At 40.9% G+C, this 18,646-nt stretch overlaps 1 protein-coding gene across 3 annotated transcripts in view; it reads left to right on the top strand.

Annotated features, from left to right (window-relative positions):
• Nucleotides 1-467: 467 nt before the first annotated feature.
• Nucleotides 468-18,646, top strand: part of ABCB1 (ATP binding cassette subfamily B member 1) — a 118,960-nt gene continuing 100,781 nt past the window's right edge. Inside the window, exons 1-3 of one of the 3 annotated variants that reach the window (XM_078059206.1) lie at nt 468-516; nt 1,163-1,233; nt 6,413-6,464. In XM_078059206.1, coding sequence (XP_077915332.1) covers nt 1,169-1,233; nt 6,413-6,464 — 117 coding nt within the window. In that variant the 5' untranslated portion in view covers nt 468-516; nt 1,163-1,168. Of the gene's footprint in view, nt 517-561; nt 736-1,162; nt 1,234-1,701; nt 1,787-6,412; nt 6,465-18,646 lie in introns of those variants that run through there. The other 2 variants (XM_078059205.1, XM_078059207.1) reach the window with 2 other exon arrangements.

Genomic DNA, 18,646 nt, shown 5'->3' with positions numbered 1-18,646 from the left:
ATATTCAGCTGATATGCATATTCAGCTGATACGCATTTCTCTCCTGGCTCTTCCACTGAGGAGCAAGTCCTGCAGCAGGAATGTCTTCTCCTTTCTGTTGCTCCTCAGTAGAAGAGCCAGGAGAGAAATGCGTATCAGCTGAATCATGGGGGACACTTAACATTTATAGAGTCGTGTCTCTACATATCTACATAACGCTCCATATCCATGGAAATCCTTATATTCGTTAATTTCCAGTGAAATCGAACCATGAGAGAGGATGGACTCTGAAAAACAAACTGAGGGTTCTAGAGGGGAGGGGTGTGGGAGGATGAGTTAGCCTGGAGATGGGTATTAAAGAGGGCCCGTTCTGCATGGAGCACTGGGTGTTAATACGCAATGAATCATGGAACACTACATCAAAAACTAATGATGTACTGTATGGTGATTAACATAACATAAAAAAAATCCAACCTGTTTGGAAACTTGTCTTGTAATCAGCATTCAGGCGAGCAGGGCCGGGAGCACGCGGAAGTGGTGAGGCTGATTGGCTGGGCACAGGAGCGCCAGGGTGTGGGCTGTGCCCTCTCCTCTCACTCCCAGGGACGCAGGAAACCAGGGCGCATTCGAGCAGCGGCTCCTCCTGGCTCTAAGAAGCCGGGTCCGCTGTTCGCGTCCGCCGGGTCTTTCCTTTAAAGTCAGACTCTCTTCTTCCAAAATTCTCATCTTGGTGGATGTTCTGAGGGAAAGCCCGAGGTAGGGGAGCGCGAAGCTGAGGGCTAGATGGGGACAAGTTCGCAGGAAGGGTCGGGCTCCCCAATTTCCTGAGCTTGGTCCCTGTGGGAGAAGGGCTTCGGAGGGGAGGGAGGGGGAGACTCCTCTTGGCCAGTCCCCCGGGGAGCTCCTGGAGCACCCCAGCCCACAGTCTTCGCGCTCGCCACGCGCGCACTGGGTTATGCTGCCCGGGACGCGTAGAGCCGGCGCGGTGCGGAGAGCGGCTCTCGGAGCGGGCGGCAGGTGCCCGGGGCAAGCATCACCGCCCCGAGAGGAGCCGGGACCCAGAGCCGCACAGGCGGCGGCCAAAGTCCAGGATGGGCCGCCGCCCTCCCGCGGCCCGCGTGGAGCGTCACCTCCATATCCTGCGGGTTCCCCATCTGATCGATGGCCTGTGGTTTCTCCTCAGGTCACGATGGATCTTGAAGGAGGCCGTAATGGAAGAGCAGAGAAGAACTTCTTGAAAATGGGCAAAAAAAGGTAGCCAGTTTGTTTCACTTTCATACTTTAAGTGGCTTGAGAAATTTGGGTGATGTATTTCTAGTCTCCAGCTCCGAAGTAAATGAAGACGGTATTTTTAACCTTAAACGCAAGTGGTTTTTCGGCAGAAGTTCACTGGCTGAGTGGAGGACAGCGTTTACACATTCCCACGGCCTTGGTGAGCTTCTTCCTCAGGCTTACTGCCCCCCACACGCCAGTGCTCTTACATCCTTCTCTGTGGTTTAGGAACTTTCTGCTTTATGAGCGCTGTTGATCGCCCACGTCCCGGGACATGGGCTGCTTGCGCTGTGCTCCGCGGTCCAGTCTCTTGCTTCTGGTGAAACAAACATTCTGGACATAGAAACACTGCATGTTTGTGGCATGGCAGATGGGACAGAAGGCCAAAACCACATGTAGGTGTTAAAAAAAAAAAAAAAAAAAGGCAATGACTATCTGACCGTGTAGAAGACATTCTGGAAAGAGAAAACTACAGTACCAAGGACGCTACTAGCATTGTGTGAAATTATTGGTAATGGAACCACAAAGGGAAATGGTAAGCAAATTTTGATCACAGTGCAGTGTCCATACAGGAAATTTTAAACTTCGCTCAATAGGTTCATTCTTATTGTAAATTGTAATAAAAATTAAAAAATGATGTAAGTATATTAATATTATTAGGAACCAAGCTTTTCCGTGTAAAAGAAAAATACAAATAGGGACATCAAATAAGTTTTTAAAAATAATGTTAATACAAATAGGGACATCAAATAAGTTTTTAAAAATAATATTAAATTTGAACCGGACTTCAGTATGCACTCATGATTTTTTAAATAGTTCACTTTCTATCCACCGAAGGGGACAGTAGCAGTGAGTACACTTATTGTCAGATCTTGGTTTCTGAATACCATTCCTCACTAAATGGAATCTGTAGTCCATGGAGAAGTGGCTAATTACAACCATGGATGTTGGGATTGGGGGCAGATACAAAATGAGCTTGGACTATCTTGTTGTTCAAAAAGAGCACAAGAGCTGGCATCACTGTGCTTGACTGTGAAATACTGTATAGAGTATAGTCCATGAATCTTTAATACAATTCTGAAACGAGGAAAACAAAAAAGGTGGGAAGAGGTAGGGAGAATAAAGGAGTATTTTTTTTTATAGAAAAATGCTATCGTATTGGAACCTGCGTTGTTATCATTGATTCAGGCAAGGATTGTTATGGATCTTAAACCATTCAAAGAAAAGTTGTATCTAAGAATTATCCCAGATTTTTGCTAGGAAAAAAGGAAGTGGGGATTTTCACTGGAGAGATTTTTGCAGTTAGCAATCTTAACCAAGTGATCAGACCTGGCATCACTCATGGTGGAGTCCTGTGTTAGTGACATGACACCACCTGGGAAGTATGTTTGCAAAAACGTTTAGTCTGAATCCTATCAAGCTTCTAGACTGATGCTGTCCAATAGAAATACAATGTGAGCCCCATTTGTAATTTTTAATTTTCTAGTAGTAACATTAAAAAAAGTACAAAACAAGTGAAATTAATTTTGAAAGTATATTCTAAAGAAGCCAGAATATTTAAAATCTTATTTCCATATGTAATCAGAATTATTAATGATACAGTTTACATTCTCTTTTTCATACCAAGTCCTCAGATCGGCTGAGCATTTTATACTACTGCACATCTCAATTTGGACTCAGCTTGACACTGACATATCCAAGATGCAGGACAGTCTACAAGACATCTTGTTACTACAAAAAGTCAGTGTGGGTGGAGGGGCAGAAGGACGTCTGGATTGAAAAAAGAGACTGAAGAGACAAAACCATATAATGTGTAAACCTTGATTACATCTAAGTTCAAAATCAAAAAAGGAAAAACCTATAGAAAACATTCTTGGGAAATTTGAAAGTAGGTTGGATATTAGTTGATATAAAAATTGCTATTAGTTTTCTGAAATGTGAAAATGGTAGGAAAATGTGAAGTGCCATGAAAGTTTGCAACTTACTTTCAAATGACTCAGCAAAATATTAACAATGATATTGTATACTTACATAGATAAAGAACATAGGGTCAAAATGTTAACAGTTGTTGAATCTAGGTGAATTTTGTGTGGGTAGTCATTATTAGTGTTCTTTCAATTTTTCTATTTGAAAGTTTTCATAATGAAAATTTTCATATACACAAAAAGACTCCGTATAGTGGAAGGGAGATATTGCCCTTTTTGTTTTTAGGTTGTTTGTTTTGTTTGATACCTTAAAGAACTATGTCCTTAATACACAAACACTTAGGGATATCGTAGTAAGAAGTACTGAGGGTATGTGGAAAGAAATGGTAAAGAAATTCGTTGGAGCCTGCTCATACCTTCATTTTATTATTGATTCTTACCATGCCTACAGACTTCTTTTAAACAAAAAATTGTTTTTTTAGGTAAGTAATTCTTATTAAGCTGTCCTCATCATCACTGATTTAAATCTGTTCTTAGTACAACTATATATATTTTCCCTAGTCTTACTGAGGTATAATTGACATACAGCACTATGTAAATTTAAGGTATACAGCATAATGGAGTGACTTATACATATTGTGAAATGATTATCACACTATGTTTAGTTAACATCTATCATCTCATACACATACAATAAAAAGAAAAAGCAAAAAAAATTTTTTTCTGCTTGTGATGAGAACTCTTAGGATCTATTTTCATAACAACTTTCATATGTATCGTACAGCACTGTTAACTGTACTCATCATGTTGTACATTACACCCCTGGGACTGCCTTATCTTTGTACCTTTGGCTCAAATTCCTCTAGTAGCCAGCCCTTCTCAGCTTCTGATAACCACAAATCTGATCTCTTGTTCTATGAGTTGTTTTTTTTTTAACTATATGTTCTAAATTGGAATTATAAAGAAGCATGTGGCTTTGCTAATATATATATAATACTCAGATGATAGTATCATTTGGAATATATGTATTTCTAAAGGTCTGATAAGCGACTTGCCTTTTGTAAGTCCTGTGTTTCAAGCTGATGAGGATAAATTAATGATCTAGTAGGGATGAGAGATCAATGTGGAAATGCATTTCTATATAATGCATTATCTTAGAAGTCTGAGGTTGTACTGAATAATAGCTTAGTGTTTAGGGAATAGGCTTTTCCTTTCAAACTTGGCTTTGTTCCAGCTGTGTGACCTTGGACAAGTTCGTGAACTCTGTTCACCTGCAGTTTTCTCAGCTCTGACAGAAGGACAAAAATGTGCCTGCCTCATAGAGATCGAGATAAGATTAAATGAGATTGTGTTTGGGAAGTGTTTACTTAGCCAGTATTTGAAATATTATAAAATTTCCAGAGTAGGAGCAGTTTTAGAGAATGAAAAAATAAATAAAAGGCTTGGAGCTAAAATTCAATTATGTGTGACTGCTTTTTTCCTCTCATCCTGGTTCCAGAGATACTGAAACCATGCTTTAGTGGGAATAGGGTGGGACCAATTCTGAAGAGCTATGTTTGTGTATTTTGTGTGTTTTCATGTCCGTCTAACATCACTTTAAAGCCAAGTATGGGGTAAGCTGTGGATTTTTTTTCCTTTAGAAGTCTCTTCAATTCTTTGACCTCGCTTAGCGTAAAGAACAAAGACAAAGATGAATTTAGTTTTGAACTTGAAAATCTGTATAAAAATAATGTGATTCTTCTCTGGAATAGTCTTTCATTTGTACATATGAAAATAAAGATGCAGAGGCTGCTTTTGGTCAGTTTGCTTGCATGCTCTAGGTGGCCGTCACACAGAGTGGAAAACAGTTTATAGCTAGAGTCATTTGAATCTGGACTCAAAATAATAATTAGCCTTCTTATTCCTGAGGACAGCTTTCTGATAGTTTACAGACCATCTTTTTTGATTATAGCTTTTCTAGATTGGAATTTATTGCCATAATGATACATTTAGGGCTCCAGACATCCTTTCAGAATTAGATTGGCTCATAGAGAATGATTTAATTACCTTTCTTCTTAGGTTAGTTTATCCCCAGTATCTGATTGCCACTACTCTCCATTCATAGAATGATTAAGGATAATATGTAGGTAGTATGTAGATAGAATATCTACTGCTAGAATTACTTAGATGATAATTAAGAGAATTAACTCTGGAGAACATGAATGATTTTGTAATTACAGGTCTTCCTTAACTTACCATAGGGTATTTCCCCATAACCCCATTGTGAGTTAAAAATATCGTAAGCTGAAAATGCCTTTAATACACCTAACCTACTGAACATCATAGTTTAGCCTAGCCTACCCTAAACATGCTCAGAATATTTACATTAGCCTATAGTTGGGCAAAATCATCTAACGCAAAGCCTGTTTTATAATAAAGTACTGAATATCTCATGTAATTTATTGAATACTGTACTGAGAAACAGCGTGGTTCTATGGGTACAGCATGGTTTTGAGTGTATGGGTTGCTTACCCTTATGATCTCATGGCTGACTGGGAGCTGTAGGTCACTGCTTCTGCCCAGCCTCACTAGACAGTACTGTGTGCATATTGCTAGCCCAGGGAAAACATCCAACTTCCATACTGGAAGTATAGTTTCTATTGAATGCATAACACTTTCTTACCATCCTAAAGTCAAACCATTGTAAATCAGGGACTGTCTGTAGAATAAAAACAGGAAGCTCTCTTTTATTATTATTATTTTTAAAGGTTTTATTCTTTTGAAAGAAAGAGCACAAGCAGGGGGGTGGGGCAGAGGGAGAGAGAGAAGCAGACTCCCTACTGAGCAGGCAGCCCAACATGAGGCTTGATTCCAGGACCCCGAGATTATGACCTGAGCCAAAGGCAAATGCTTAACCATCTGAGCCACTCAGGCACCCCAGTATTATTGTTTAATAATTGCAAAAGTTGTATGTCTGTGTATTCATCATAGAAAATTAGGAAATACCAAAGGTACAAAGAAGAAAATATTTTGAAAGAAATCTTATACCCAGTGATAATCACATTCACAGATTTCTAAGATACATGTAAATATTTTTAAACTTCGTAAATGGGATCATACTATTAATGTATATTTTTATGGAATAATATAGACATGTTTCTTTGTCCTATTATTAAATGTAGGATTTATGTTAATACGGTAATTTAAAAATTTACATAATTTTAAAGGTTTTGTGTAATCTTGTTGCTGTTTTTCAGTAAAAAAGATGAGGAGAAAGAAAAGAAACCAACTGTCAGCACATTTGCAATGGTGAGTCTGAATTTATTCAGTGTTCAAAATGCTTTGGAAATTTGACGTCTTCCCTAGAAAAGAGATATTTCATCTGGTATAATCTTTTCTTGGAACGTATGTTAATGGAGAGATAAAATGAATAGGTTTAATTTAGCTTGTTTTCAGCGGAATGCCAATCATAATATGCCATGTAAATTGAGCCTCAACAGCCACTCTTCTTGGCCTACATTCCAGTATTCTGCTAATTTTTTGTGTGGCCAGTGGTCTGTTATCTATGCAAGCACTTGTCCCTGTGATGGTCTCAGCCATCTAGATAGAGGAGACCAGCCCCAAGGGAGTGTGGTTCTAAAAGGACACAAGGTCCCTTGTCATCAGTGGCTCTCAAATTCTGGCAGGTTTGAGGTCAAAGTCGCAGGCACCCAAAAAATAGAAGTTAACAATGCATTATTTATTACTATGAACTTAGCACATGTCATTATTCCTCTTTGCTGAATAACTAATAATCTCAAATTTGAACCTTTATATAATTCATCTCACTTTCTGGTTGCATGGTGGTTGCTTAGGATCAGGCTTGGAATAAGACAGGGATTTTATAGGTGTGGCTGGATGATGGTCTCTCTCTACCTGGATCCTTCTTCTTTTCTTTCCCAAGAACCTGGAACACTACTGAACCACTTAAGTCTGGCAGTGAGTGCATACTTTATAATTCAGTCATAACACACCAGATAATTTTTAAATGTTGGTGGTGGGGGAGGGATAGGCTATCTTGTAAAATGGATATTAGCAAATGGATTATAAAAATAGTTACAGGCAGGAAAAAAACAGTTGCCTGACTTTGACACTGGGGACTCTGTTGTTATTTTACATGATCATCTTCTTGCGCTAAAGTTGCTCTGGCTATGGTTTCACCTTTTGTCCTATCACTCCTCTCTTTGGAATATTTTGGGAACGAGACTACATGTTTAGGTCATTCTCAAAAAGACTCCTCGGGAGGGTGTGTGCCTGAGTGGTTCAGTAGGTTAAGTGTCTGACTCTTTATTTCGGCTCAGGTCATGATCTCAGGGCCGTGAGATTGAGCCCCATGTCGGGCTCCGTGCTCAGTGCAGAGTCTGCTTGGGATTCTCTTTCTCCCTCTCCCTCTGCCCCTCCCCCTGCTCATGCATTCTCTCTCTCCTCTCTAAAATAAATAAATCTTTAGGAAAAAAAGCCTATTCAAAAGGGGCAGTTTTTGTTTTATATTTCATTCTTATTTATTAAAAGAACGTTTTATGTTAAAGTAGGGTTTATTCCCAAGATTTAATTTCAATTTTATCATTTTGAGACCAAAACGTTTCTGTCTTTTGTAGTTTAGTTTTTATGATTTGTAGCTTACATTTTTTTTAAAAGTCTTGTTTTAGAAAATCTAACAGGTCTAATATAGAGAGGTAATAATATCAATACAATTTAAACCACCAAAGAATAAAAATCTGGAGTTTAAATGTGAGGGAATAACAACACATGCAGTACTATATGCCATGTGTTGTTCTAAGGATATAGAACTCATTCAACTGCTGCAACTCCCTTTGAGATAGATACTATTATTATTCTAATTTTACAGATGAAGAAACTGAGGCCAGACATACTAGTTTGCCCACCTGATACACAGCAGGGCCAGGATTCAAACCTGTAAAGTTCATGTTCTCAATCACAGTGCTCAGGATGGCACAGAAGGAATATACTGTAAGACTTTTGAGGAAGAGAAGTACTATTTATGTGGCTTTTCTTCATGTCTTTTTCCTGAGAAGTCTGACATGGAAAACGAAACTGGACTTGTATGTCAAACCTATAATAGACATGAGGACACATTCAGAACGTTTAACAGTTGGGCGCTGATGTTATCAGCTAAGACAAAAATTCATGTGTCGGGGCTCCCCAAGAACCCCAGGTTCTAAGATTCACTAGGAAGAGTGACTCTCGGGACTCAGCATATTGTCATACTCTTGATACTCATGGCTAGGATTTATTACAGCAAAAGGATACAAAGCAAAATCAACAAGGGGAAAAGGAAAGAGGGAAGCAGAGGTCCAGGAGAAACCAGGCATAAGCTCCCGGAGGCTTTGCCCAGTGAAGTCACACTTAACTCTCCCAGCAATAAATTGGGACAACTATGAAATGCTACCAGACAAGCTCATTAGAAACTCAGCACTCAAAATTTGTACTAGGGGCTGATCACATAGGCATGGCATATACCAGAATTCCAGACTCGTAGAAGGAAGGCAGGTATTCAGCATAAAGCACTTTGTTTGTCCAAATAATTTGGCCATTTTTATCAGTTAGGCGACGTTAACCCCTAACCCCAAATCCAAGTTCTAGATGCCCACCAAGGGCCAACCTTGAGCACAGGTCTTGTGAAACAGCATGTCTCAGGCTTACAACGTTAAGTTATTTCTACTATGAGACTTCCTGGCAGTCTTGACAAAGTGATGAAAAAAGAGGTAAGTAATTTCAAGTTTTTCTATGAGCATTTTTTAAAAATATTGGGCCTTGTTTCCAAAGAACAAGAAACATAAAAGTAGAATAAAAACTAAAGCAAGTAAGGAGGGCGCCTGGGTGGCTCAGGTGGTTGAGCGACTGCCTTCGGCTCAGGTCATGATCCTGGAGTCCCGGGATCGAGTCCCGCATCGGGCTCCCTGCTCGGCAGGGAGTCTGCTTCTCCCTCTGACCCTCTTCCCTCTCGTGCTCTCTGTCTCTCATTCTGTCTCTCTCAAATAAATAAATAAAATCTTAAAAAAAAAAAATAAAGCAAGTAAGGAAATGGGACAGATGGAAATCAGGACAGGAAAAATACCAGTGGGGCTGCAGTTCCTACACAGAGCAGTCCTGAAAGGTAGCACGCCCTTGCCAGGAGGGTGCTGCAGATTCAACTCTGAGCATGCTACTTCATGTATCTCATTGAAAAATTAATTTTTTTCAGAATAGTTATCTATCATTATCTATCGTTATCTATCATTATCTACCATTATCTATCTAGTGCTCCCTCTGTGCCAGGTACTTGTTAAGCACAGTGACCCCATGACATAGGCGCCTGTACTGTTCTTACAGTAGATGATAAAACAGAGAAGTTAAGCAATGCATCCAAAGTCCCAGACTGATTTAGCTAGTAAGAGGGCGGGCCCAGAATTTGCCACAGTCTGCTTACTCCAGAGCATGAGCACGAGCAGGGGGAGGGGCAGAGGGAGAGGGAGAGGGAGAAGCAGACTCCCCGCTGAGCAGGAAGGCTGACTTGGGGCTCCATCCCAGGACCTTGAGATTATGACCTAAGCCAAAGGCAGATGCTTAACCCACTTAGCCAGCCAGGGGCCCCTCCAGAGCTAGAGCTTTTAACAACTTTAATCATTTATGATAGTTTATGATCGGTTAAGCTTTTATCTGCTTGGAATTAAAGAGTTCTCTTTTGCTGCTGTGGTCTTCTGGCCACCTGGTCATTCCTTAGTCATTGAAGATTTTACCACCAGGTTCAGTGTCTCCCTTTCCACACCCGGAGCTCCTACTATCTTGGGTAACTTTTACGGTGTTCTGGGTAACAGGTGCTCCGTGACCTTCACAGGCGCAGTCATCTGTTTCTCCCCTTCACCCCAGCCATCTGCCTGTATCCTCACGTCCTGAATTGTATTGTGTTTTGAAGCTGTTGTGCCTCCAAAGTGACCACCTGAAGCAGCAGCTTAAATCAGTCAGCTATCTCTTTTCTTTTCAATCTGCTCACTATTCTCTCTGGATATTTGGCCCATTGACCCATCACTTTTCCATCAGCCCCTTCTCTTGCCCAAACTATAAACATCCTTTCACTTGTCATCCCAGCAAAATCACCGTCTGCTTTCTTTCTTGCTTTCCTTCACCTGCTTGTTGTAGCACACCTCACAACAGGGTGTATTCCCAGCCGAAATCCTACTCTTCTCAGTGACTATGTCAGACCTCTACACTTTTCAGATTTCCCACTTCTCTTCTTCCCCCTCTTGTGGATGAGCTCTCCTTTTATTTCACAAACAGAATGGAAGCCACCTGACAAAAGTTCATCCTCCCAATCTACAAGCATATCTCCCCCTGGATTAGATCCTTCTTCCTTCCCTCCTGATGTACCAGGAAGAATCTGGTTCTTAAAACTAATCACTCATTAGGGGCACCTGGGTGGCTTAGTCGGTTAAGCATCCAACTCTTGATTTCAGCCCAGGTCATGATCTCAGGGTCATGAGATCAAGTCCCATGTCAAGCTCTGCACTGAGCTTGGAGCCTGCTTAAGATTCTCTCTCCTTCTCCCTCTGCCCCTCCCCTCCCCGCCCCCACATGCACTTTCTCTCACACTCTGTCTCTTAAAAAATATGTAACTCACTCATTTGTACTTTGACTCCCACATCCTCTGCCTTCTCAAGGACCTTACATTACTATTATTATTATCCTTTCTCTTCTGTATCTACAATCTCTCCCTCTCTATGGGGTCTTTCCCATTGGCATTTTTATGGGAGGTATCTTCAGTTCCACTAACCATCCTTCAAGCCACCCCTCTCTTGCTCGCTTCACACACAGGAGCTGCCTTTACTTGTGTCAGTTTCACTTTGCATTCACTTCTTTTTTTTTAAATTTTTTTATTGTTATGTTAATCCCCATACATTACATCATTAGTTTTAGATATAGTGTTCCATGATTCATTGTTTGTGCATAACACCCAGTGCTCCATGAAGAACGTGCCCTCCTCAATACCCATCACCAGGCTAACCCATCCTCCCACCCCCCTCCCCTCTAGAACCCTCAGTTTGTTTTTCAGAGTCCATTGTCTCTCATGGTTCTTCTCCCCCTCCGATTTCCCCCCCTTCATTCTTCCCCTCCTGCTACATTCTTCTTCTTCTTTTTTTCTTTCTTAACATATATTGCATTATTTGTTTCAGAGGTACAGATCTGAGATTCAACAGTCTTGCACAATTCACAGCGCTTACCAGAGCACATACCCTCCCCAGTGTCCATCACCAGTCACCCCATCCCTCCCACCCCACTCCCCACTCCAGCAACCCTCAGTTTGTTTCCTGAGAATAAGAATTCCTCATATCAGTGAGGTCATATGATACATGTCTTTCTCTGTTTGACTTATTTCGCTCAGCATAATACCCTCCAGTTCCATCCACATCATTGCAAATGGCAAGATCTCATTCCTTTTGATGGCTGCATAATATTCCATTGTATATATATACCACCTCTTCTTTATCCATTCATCTGTTGATGGACATCTTGGCTCTTTCCACAGTTTGGCTATTGTGGACATTGCTGCATTGGGGTGCACGTACCCTTTCGGGTCCCTACATTTGTATCTTTGGGGTAAATACCCAGTAGTGCAATTGCTGGATCGTATGGTAGCTCTATTTTCAACTTTTTGAGGAACCTCCATACTGTTTTCCAGAGTGGCTGCACCAGCTTGCATTCCCACCAACAGTGTAGGAGGGTTCCCCTTTCTCCGCATCCCCGCCAACATCTGTCATTTCCTGACTTGTTAATTTTAGCCATTCTGACTGGTGTGAGGTGGTATCTCATTGAGGTTTTGATTTGGATTTCCCTGATGCCGAGTGAAATTGAACACTTTTTCATGTGTCTGTTGGCCATTTGGATGTCTTCTTTGGAAAAATGTCTGTTCATGTCTTCTGCCCATTTCTTGATTGGATTCTTTGTTCTTTTGGTGTTGAGTTTGATGAGTTCTTTATAGATTTTGGATACTAGCCCTTTATCTGATATGTCATTTGCAAATATCTTCTCCCATTCTATCAGTTGTCTTTTGGTTTTGTTGACTGTTTCCTTTGCTTTGCAAAAGCTTTTTATCTTGATGAAGTCCCAATAGTTCATTTTTGCCCTTGCTTCCTTTGCCTTTGGCGATGTTTCTAGGAAGAAGTTGCTGCGGCTGAGGTCGAAGAGGTTGCTGCCTGTGTTCTCCTTTAGGATTTTGATGGACTCCTGTCTCACATTGAGGTCTTTCAACCATTTGGAGTCTATTTTTGTGTGTGGTGTAAGGAAATGGTCCAGTTTCATTCTGCATGTGGCTGTCCAATTTTCCCAACACCATTTGTTGAAGAGACTGTTGTTATTCCATTGGACATTCTTTCCTGCTTTGTCAAAGATTAGTTGACCATAGAGTTGAGGGTCCATTTCTGGGCTCTCTATTCTGTTCCATTGATCTATGTGTCTGTTTTTGTGCCAGTACCATACTGTCTTGATGACAGCTTTGTAGTAGAGCTGAAAGTCCGGAATTGTGATGCCACCAGCTTTGCTTTTCTTTTTCAACATTCCTCTGGCTATTCAGGGTCTTTTCTGGTTCCATACAAATTTTAGGATTATTTGTTCCATTTCTTTGAAAAAAGTGGATGGTATTTTGATGGGGATTGCATTGAATGTGTAGATTGCTCTAGGTAGCATTGACATTTTCACAATATTTGTTCTTCCAATCCATGAGCATGGAACGTTTTTCCATTTCTTTGTGTCTTCCTCAATTTCTGTCATGAGTATTTTATAGTTTTCTGAGTACAGATCCTTTGCCTCTTTGGTTAGATTTATTCCTAGGTATCTTATGGTTTTGGGTGCAATTGTAAATGGGATCGACTCCTTAATTTCTCTTTCTTCTGCCTTGTTGTTGGTGTATAGGAATGCCACTGACTTCTGTGCATTGATTTTATATCCTGCCACTTTACTGAATTCCTGTATGAGTTCTAGCAGTTTTGGGGTGGAGTCTTGGGATTTTCCACATAAAGTATCATATCATCTGCAAAGAGTGAGAGTTTGACTTCTTCTTTGCCAATTTGGATGCCTTTGATTTCTTTTTGTTGTCTGATTGCTGTGGCTAGGACTTCCAATACTATGTTGAATAGCAGTGGTGATAGTGGACATCCCTGCTGCGTTCCTGACCTTAGGGGGAAAGCTCTCAGTTTTTCCCCATTGAGAATGATATTCGCTGTAGGTTTTTCATAGATGGCTTTTATGATATTGAGGTATGTACCCTCTATCCCTATACTCTGAAGAGTTTTGATCAAGAAAGGATGCTGTACTTTGTCAAATGCTTTTTCTGCATCTATTGAGAGGATCATATGATTCTTGTTCTTTCTTTTGTTAATGTATTGTATCACGTTGATTGATTTGCGGATGTTGAACCAACCTTGCAGCCCAGGGATAAATCCGACTTGGTCATGGTGAATAATCCTTTTAATGTACTGTTGGATCCTATTGGCTAGTATTTTGGTGAGAATTTTTGCATCCATGTTCATCAGGGATATTGGTCTGTAATTCTCCTTTTTGATGGGGTCTTTGTCTGGTTTTGGGATCAAGGTAATGCTGGCCTCATAAAATGAGTTTGGAAGTTTTCCTTCCATTTCTATTTTTTGGAACAGTTTCAGAAGGATAGGTATTAATTCTTCTTGAAATGTTTGGTAGAATTCCCCTGGGAAGCCATCTGGCCCTGGGCTTTTGTGTTTTGGGAGATTTTTGATGACTGCTTCTATTTCCTTAGTGGTTATAGGTCTGTTCAGGTTTTCTATTTCTTCCTGGTTCAGTTTTGGTAGTTGATACATCTTTGGGAATGCATCCATTTCTTCCAGGTTATCTAATTTGCTGGCATAGAGTTGCTCATAATATGTTCTTATAATTGTTTGTATTTCTTTGGTGTTGGTTGTGATTTCTCCTCTTTCATTCATGATTTTGTTGATTTGGGTCATTTCTCTTTTCTTTTTTATAAGTCTGGCCAGGGGCTTATCAATCTTGTTACTTCTTTCAAAGAACCAGCTCCTAGTTTCGTTGATCTGTTCTACTGTTCTTTTGGTTTCTATTTCATTGATCTCTGCTCTGATCTTTATTATTTCTCTTCTCCTGCTGGGTTTAGGCTTTATTTGCTGTTCTTTCTCCAGCTCCTTTAGGTGTAGGGTTAGGTTGTGTACTTGAGACCTTTCTTGTTTCTTGAGAAAGGCTTGTATTGCTATATACTTTCCTCTTAGGACTGCCTTTGCTGTATCCCAAAGATTTTGAATAGTCGTGTTTTCATTTTCATTGGTTTCCATGAATTTTTTTAATTCTTCTTTAATTTCCTGGTTGACCCATTCATTCTTTAGTAGGATGCTCTTTAGCCTCCATGTATTTGAGTTCTTTCCGACTTTCCTCTTGTGATTGAGTTCTAGTTTCAAAGCATTGTGGTCTGAAAATAGGCAGGGAATGATCCCAATCTTTTGGTACAGGTTGAGACCTGATTTATGACCTAGGATGTGATCGATTCTGGAGAATGTTCCATGGGCACTAGAGAAGAATGTGTATTCTGTTGCTTTGGGATGGAATGTTCTGAATATGTCTGTGAAGTCCATTTGGTCCAGTGTGTCATTTAAAGTCTTTATTTCCTTGTTGATCTTTTGCTTAGACGATCTGTCCATTTCAGTGAGGGGGGTGTTAAAGTCCCCCACTATTATTGTATTGTTGTCGATGTGTTTCTTTGCTTTTGTTATTAATTGCCTTATATAATTGGCTGCTCCCATGTTAGGGGCATAGATATTTACAATTGTTAGATCTTCTTGTTGGATAGACCCTTTAAGTAGGATATAGTGTCCTTCCTCATCTCTTATTACAGTCTTTGGTTTAAAATCTAATTTGTCTGATATAAGGATTGCCACCTCAGCTTTCTTTTGGTGTCCATTAGCATGGTAAGTGGTTTTCCATCCCCTCACTTTCAATCTGGGGGTGTCTTTGGGTCTAAAATGAGTCTCTTGCAGACAGCATATCGATGGGTCTTGTTTTTTAATCCAATCTGATAGCCTGTGTCTTTTCATTGGGGCATTTAGCCCATTTACATTCAGGGTAACTATTGAAAGATAGGAATTTAGTGCCATTGTATTGCCTTTAAAGTGACTGTTACTGTATGTTGTTTGTGTTCCTTTCTGGTCTATGTTGCTTTTAGGCTCTCTCTTTGCTTAGAGGACCCCTTTCAAGATTTCTTGAAGGGCTGGTTTCGTGTTTGCAAATTCCTTTAGTTTTTGTTTGTCCTGGAAGCTTTTTATCTCTCCTTCTATTTTCAATGACAGCCTAGCTGGATATAGTATTCTTGGCTGCATATTTTTCTCATTTAGTGCTCTGAATATGTCCTGCCAGTCCTTTCTGGCCTGCCAGGTCTCTGTGGATAAGTCTGTTGCCAATCTAATGTTTCTACCATTGTAGGTTACATATCTCTTCTCCCGAGCTGCTTTCAGGATTTTCTCTTTGTCTCTGAGACTCATAAGTTTTACTATTAGATGTCGGGGTGTTGACCTATTTTTACTGATTTTGAGAGGGGTTCTCTGTGCTTCCTGGATTTTGATGCCTGTTTCCTTCCCCAAATTAGGGAAGTTCTCTGCTATAATTTGCTCCATTATACCTTCTGCCCTTCTCTCTTTCTTCTTCTTCTGGGATCCCAATTATTCTAATGTTGTTTCATCTTATGGTATCATTTATCTCTCGAATTCTGCCCTCGTGATCCAGTAGTTGTTTATCTCTCTTTTTCTCAGCTTCTTTATTTTCCATCATTTGGTCTTCTATCTCACTGATTCTTTCTTCTGCCTCATTTATCCTAGCAGTTAGCGCCCCCATATTTGATTGCACCTCATTAATAGCCTTTTTGATTTCTACTTGGTTAGATTTTAGTTCTTTTACTTCTCCAGAAAGGGTTTCTCTAATAACTTCCATGCTTTTTTCAAGCCCAGCTAGTATCTTTAAAGTAATGATTCTGAACTCTAGATCTGACATCGTACTAATGTCCGTATTGAGTAGGTCCCTGGCATTCGGTACTACCTCTTGTTCTTTTTGTTGAGGTGATTTCTTCCGTCTTGTCATTTTGCCCAGAGGAGAATAGATTAATGAGAGAACAAAATGCTAACAGGGTAACAACGTCCCCAGACAATATACTCTAAACAAATCAGAAAAGACCTGAAGCAGTGGGAAAAGGAAGGGAAAGAGAGAAAAAAGAAAAAGAAAGAAAAAAAGAAAAAAGATAAAGATAAAAACAAACAAAAACAGAACAAAACAAAACAAAACAAAAACAGAATGTGATCAAATATGATCAGGCTGGTTTATAGATCAGTGCCACACACTAGATTTTGGGTGTATTTTGGTCTGTTAAAAGAAAGTGCCTCCCAAAATTTTAAAGAAAGAAAAACTTATATATGTACAAAAATAAGGGTTGATATGATGAAGGGATGGAATATGACTGTAAAGATGGAAATTATAAAAAAGTTTATAAAAGGATTTGATAAGTTGTTTGAAAAAAGAAAGAAGAGGATTTAAAAAAAAAAAAGAAAAAAGGGAGAGAATGTGATCAGGCAGGGGAGGAGAATAAAGCCATACACTAGAGATTTAGAGTATATTTTGATCTGTTAGAAGAAACTATCTCAAAATTTTAAAGAGAGAACAACTTATATATATATGCCAAAAATACGGGTAACTACTATGAAGGGATAGAATATGACTCTAAAAATGAAAAATAAAAATGTTTTTTTTTTTAAAAAGGGATTGATAAGATGTTGGTTGAAAAAGGGAAAAAGAAAAATTCAAAAAAAAAAGAAAAAAGAAAAAAGAAAAAAAAGACAGTTAAGAAAAATAATTTACTTTGAAAGACTAAAGAATCATGGTAAAAAAGCCATGAATTCTATGTGCAGTATTCCCCTAGCGCTGGAGTTCTGCCGTTCTCACTGATCGGTAAACCTGGTCTTGGCTGGCTGTTCTCGCTGATCTTCTGGGGGAGGGGCCTGTTGCCGTGGTTCCCAAATGTCTTTGCCGGAGGCAGAATTGCCCCGCCCTTGCTGGTCCCGGCTAAGTAATCTGCTCGGGTTTGCTCTCGGGAGCTTTTGTTCCCTGCAAGCTTTCCGTACAGCTTTGGAGGCGGAGAGTGAAAATGGCGGCCTCCCAGTCTCCGCCCCGGAGGAGCCGAGAACTAGGGGTCCCGCTCCTCAGCGAGCCCCCAGAGAAAAGCAGTCAGTCACTCCCGTCTCCCCGGTCTCCGGCCGCACTCCGCGCTCACCCGGCCTGTGACCGCGCCTTTCTATCTGGCACCCGACCCCGGGTGGAGTCTCCAAACCCAGCAGATCCCCGCGGTGCGCTCCCGCGCCGCTCCTCCCGGGGGAGGAAGGTGAGTCTCCCCGGATCTGCCGCTTGTTGGGTCCCTTTTGGAGGAGCAGTGGCCCGACTGTGCCGCGGATCACGGTTTATGGCAACCCCGAGCTGAGAGCCCGCGCCTCGGCTCCGTCTCTGCAACCGGCTTCCCCGCTCCGATACCTGGGAGCTCTGCCGCACTCAGGCACTCCCGGTCTTTCTGTGACCCCGAGGGTCCTGAGACCACACTGTCCCGCGAGGGTTCCACCCCCCACTTCGCCACCAGAGTGACGTCCCTCAGCGGAGCAGACTTCTAAAAGTTCCGATTTTGTGCTCCGCGGCTCTATCACTTGCCAGAAGTGGCCGACGGAGGCCCCTCCCCCGCCGTCTATCCTCCCGAATATCGCCTCGGATTCACTTCTCCGCACGTCCTACCTTCCAGAAAGTGGTCGCTTTTCTGTTCAGAGAGTTGTTGCTATTCTTTTCTTCGATCTCCTGTTGAGTTTGTAGGTGTTCAGAATGGTTTGATCCCTATCCAGCTGAATTCCTGAGAGGAGACGAAATCCAGGTCTCCTACTCCTCCGCCATCTTGCTCCGCCCCTCTCACTTTGCATTCACTTCTTAACATATTATAACTTGGTTTCTGTTTCTACCACTCATCAAATTCAGTAGACAGGTCTGGATTCCACCTTGACTTTTAAGTCTCCACCGTATTCTTTCTTCTCTTTGCTTCCATGATGCTACAGTCTGCTGATTTGGGTCTTATCTCTCTTTTTAAATTTTTTTTAAAAGTTTTATTTATTTATTTGACAGAGAACATGAGCAGGAGGAGGGGCAGAGGGAGAGGGAGAAGCAGACTCCCCACTGAGCAGGGAGCCCGACGCAGGGCTCGATCCCAGGACCCCAGGATCGTGACCTGAGCCAAAGTCAGATGCTTAACTGACTGAGCTACCCAGGCGCCCCTCTCTTATCTCTTTTGTTCTTTTGTCATTTTAGTCTGTGAAGTTAGAGTTCCTTAACCCCTTATCCCAGGACTCAGTGATTGTGTTGACATTTTCATACTTTCACACAGACATTTCCAAATTGTTTTCATGCAA

The sequence above is a fragment of the Halichoerus grypus genome, chromosome 12 (genome assembly GCF_964656455.1).
Source record: "Halichoerus grypus chromosome 12, mHalGry1.hap1.1, whole genome shotgun sequence".
In the NCBI taxonomy this organism is placed as follows: domain Eukaryota; kingdom Metazoa; phylum Chordata; class Mammalia; order Carnivora; family Phocidae; genus Halichoerus; species Halichoerus grypus.
This window is presented reverse-complemented; position numbering and strand designations above follow the sequence as displayed.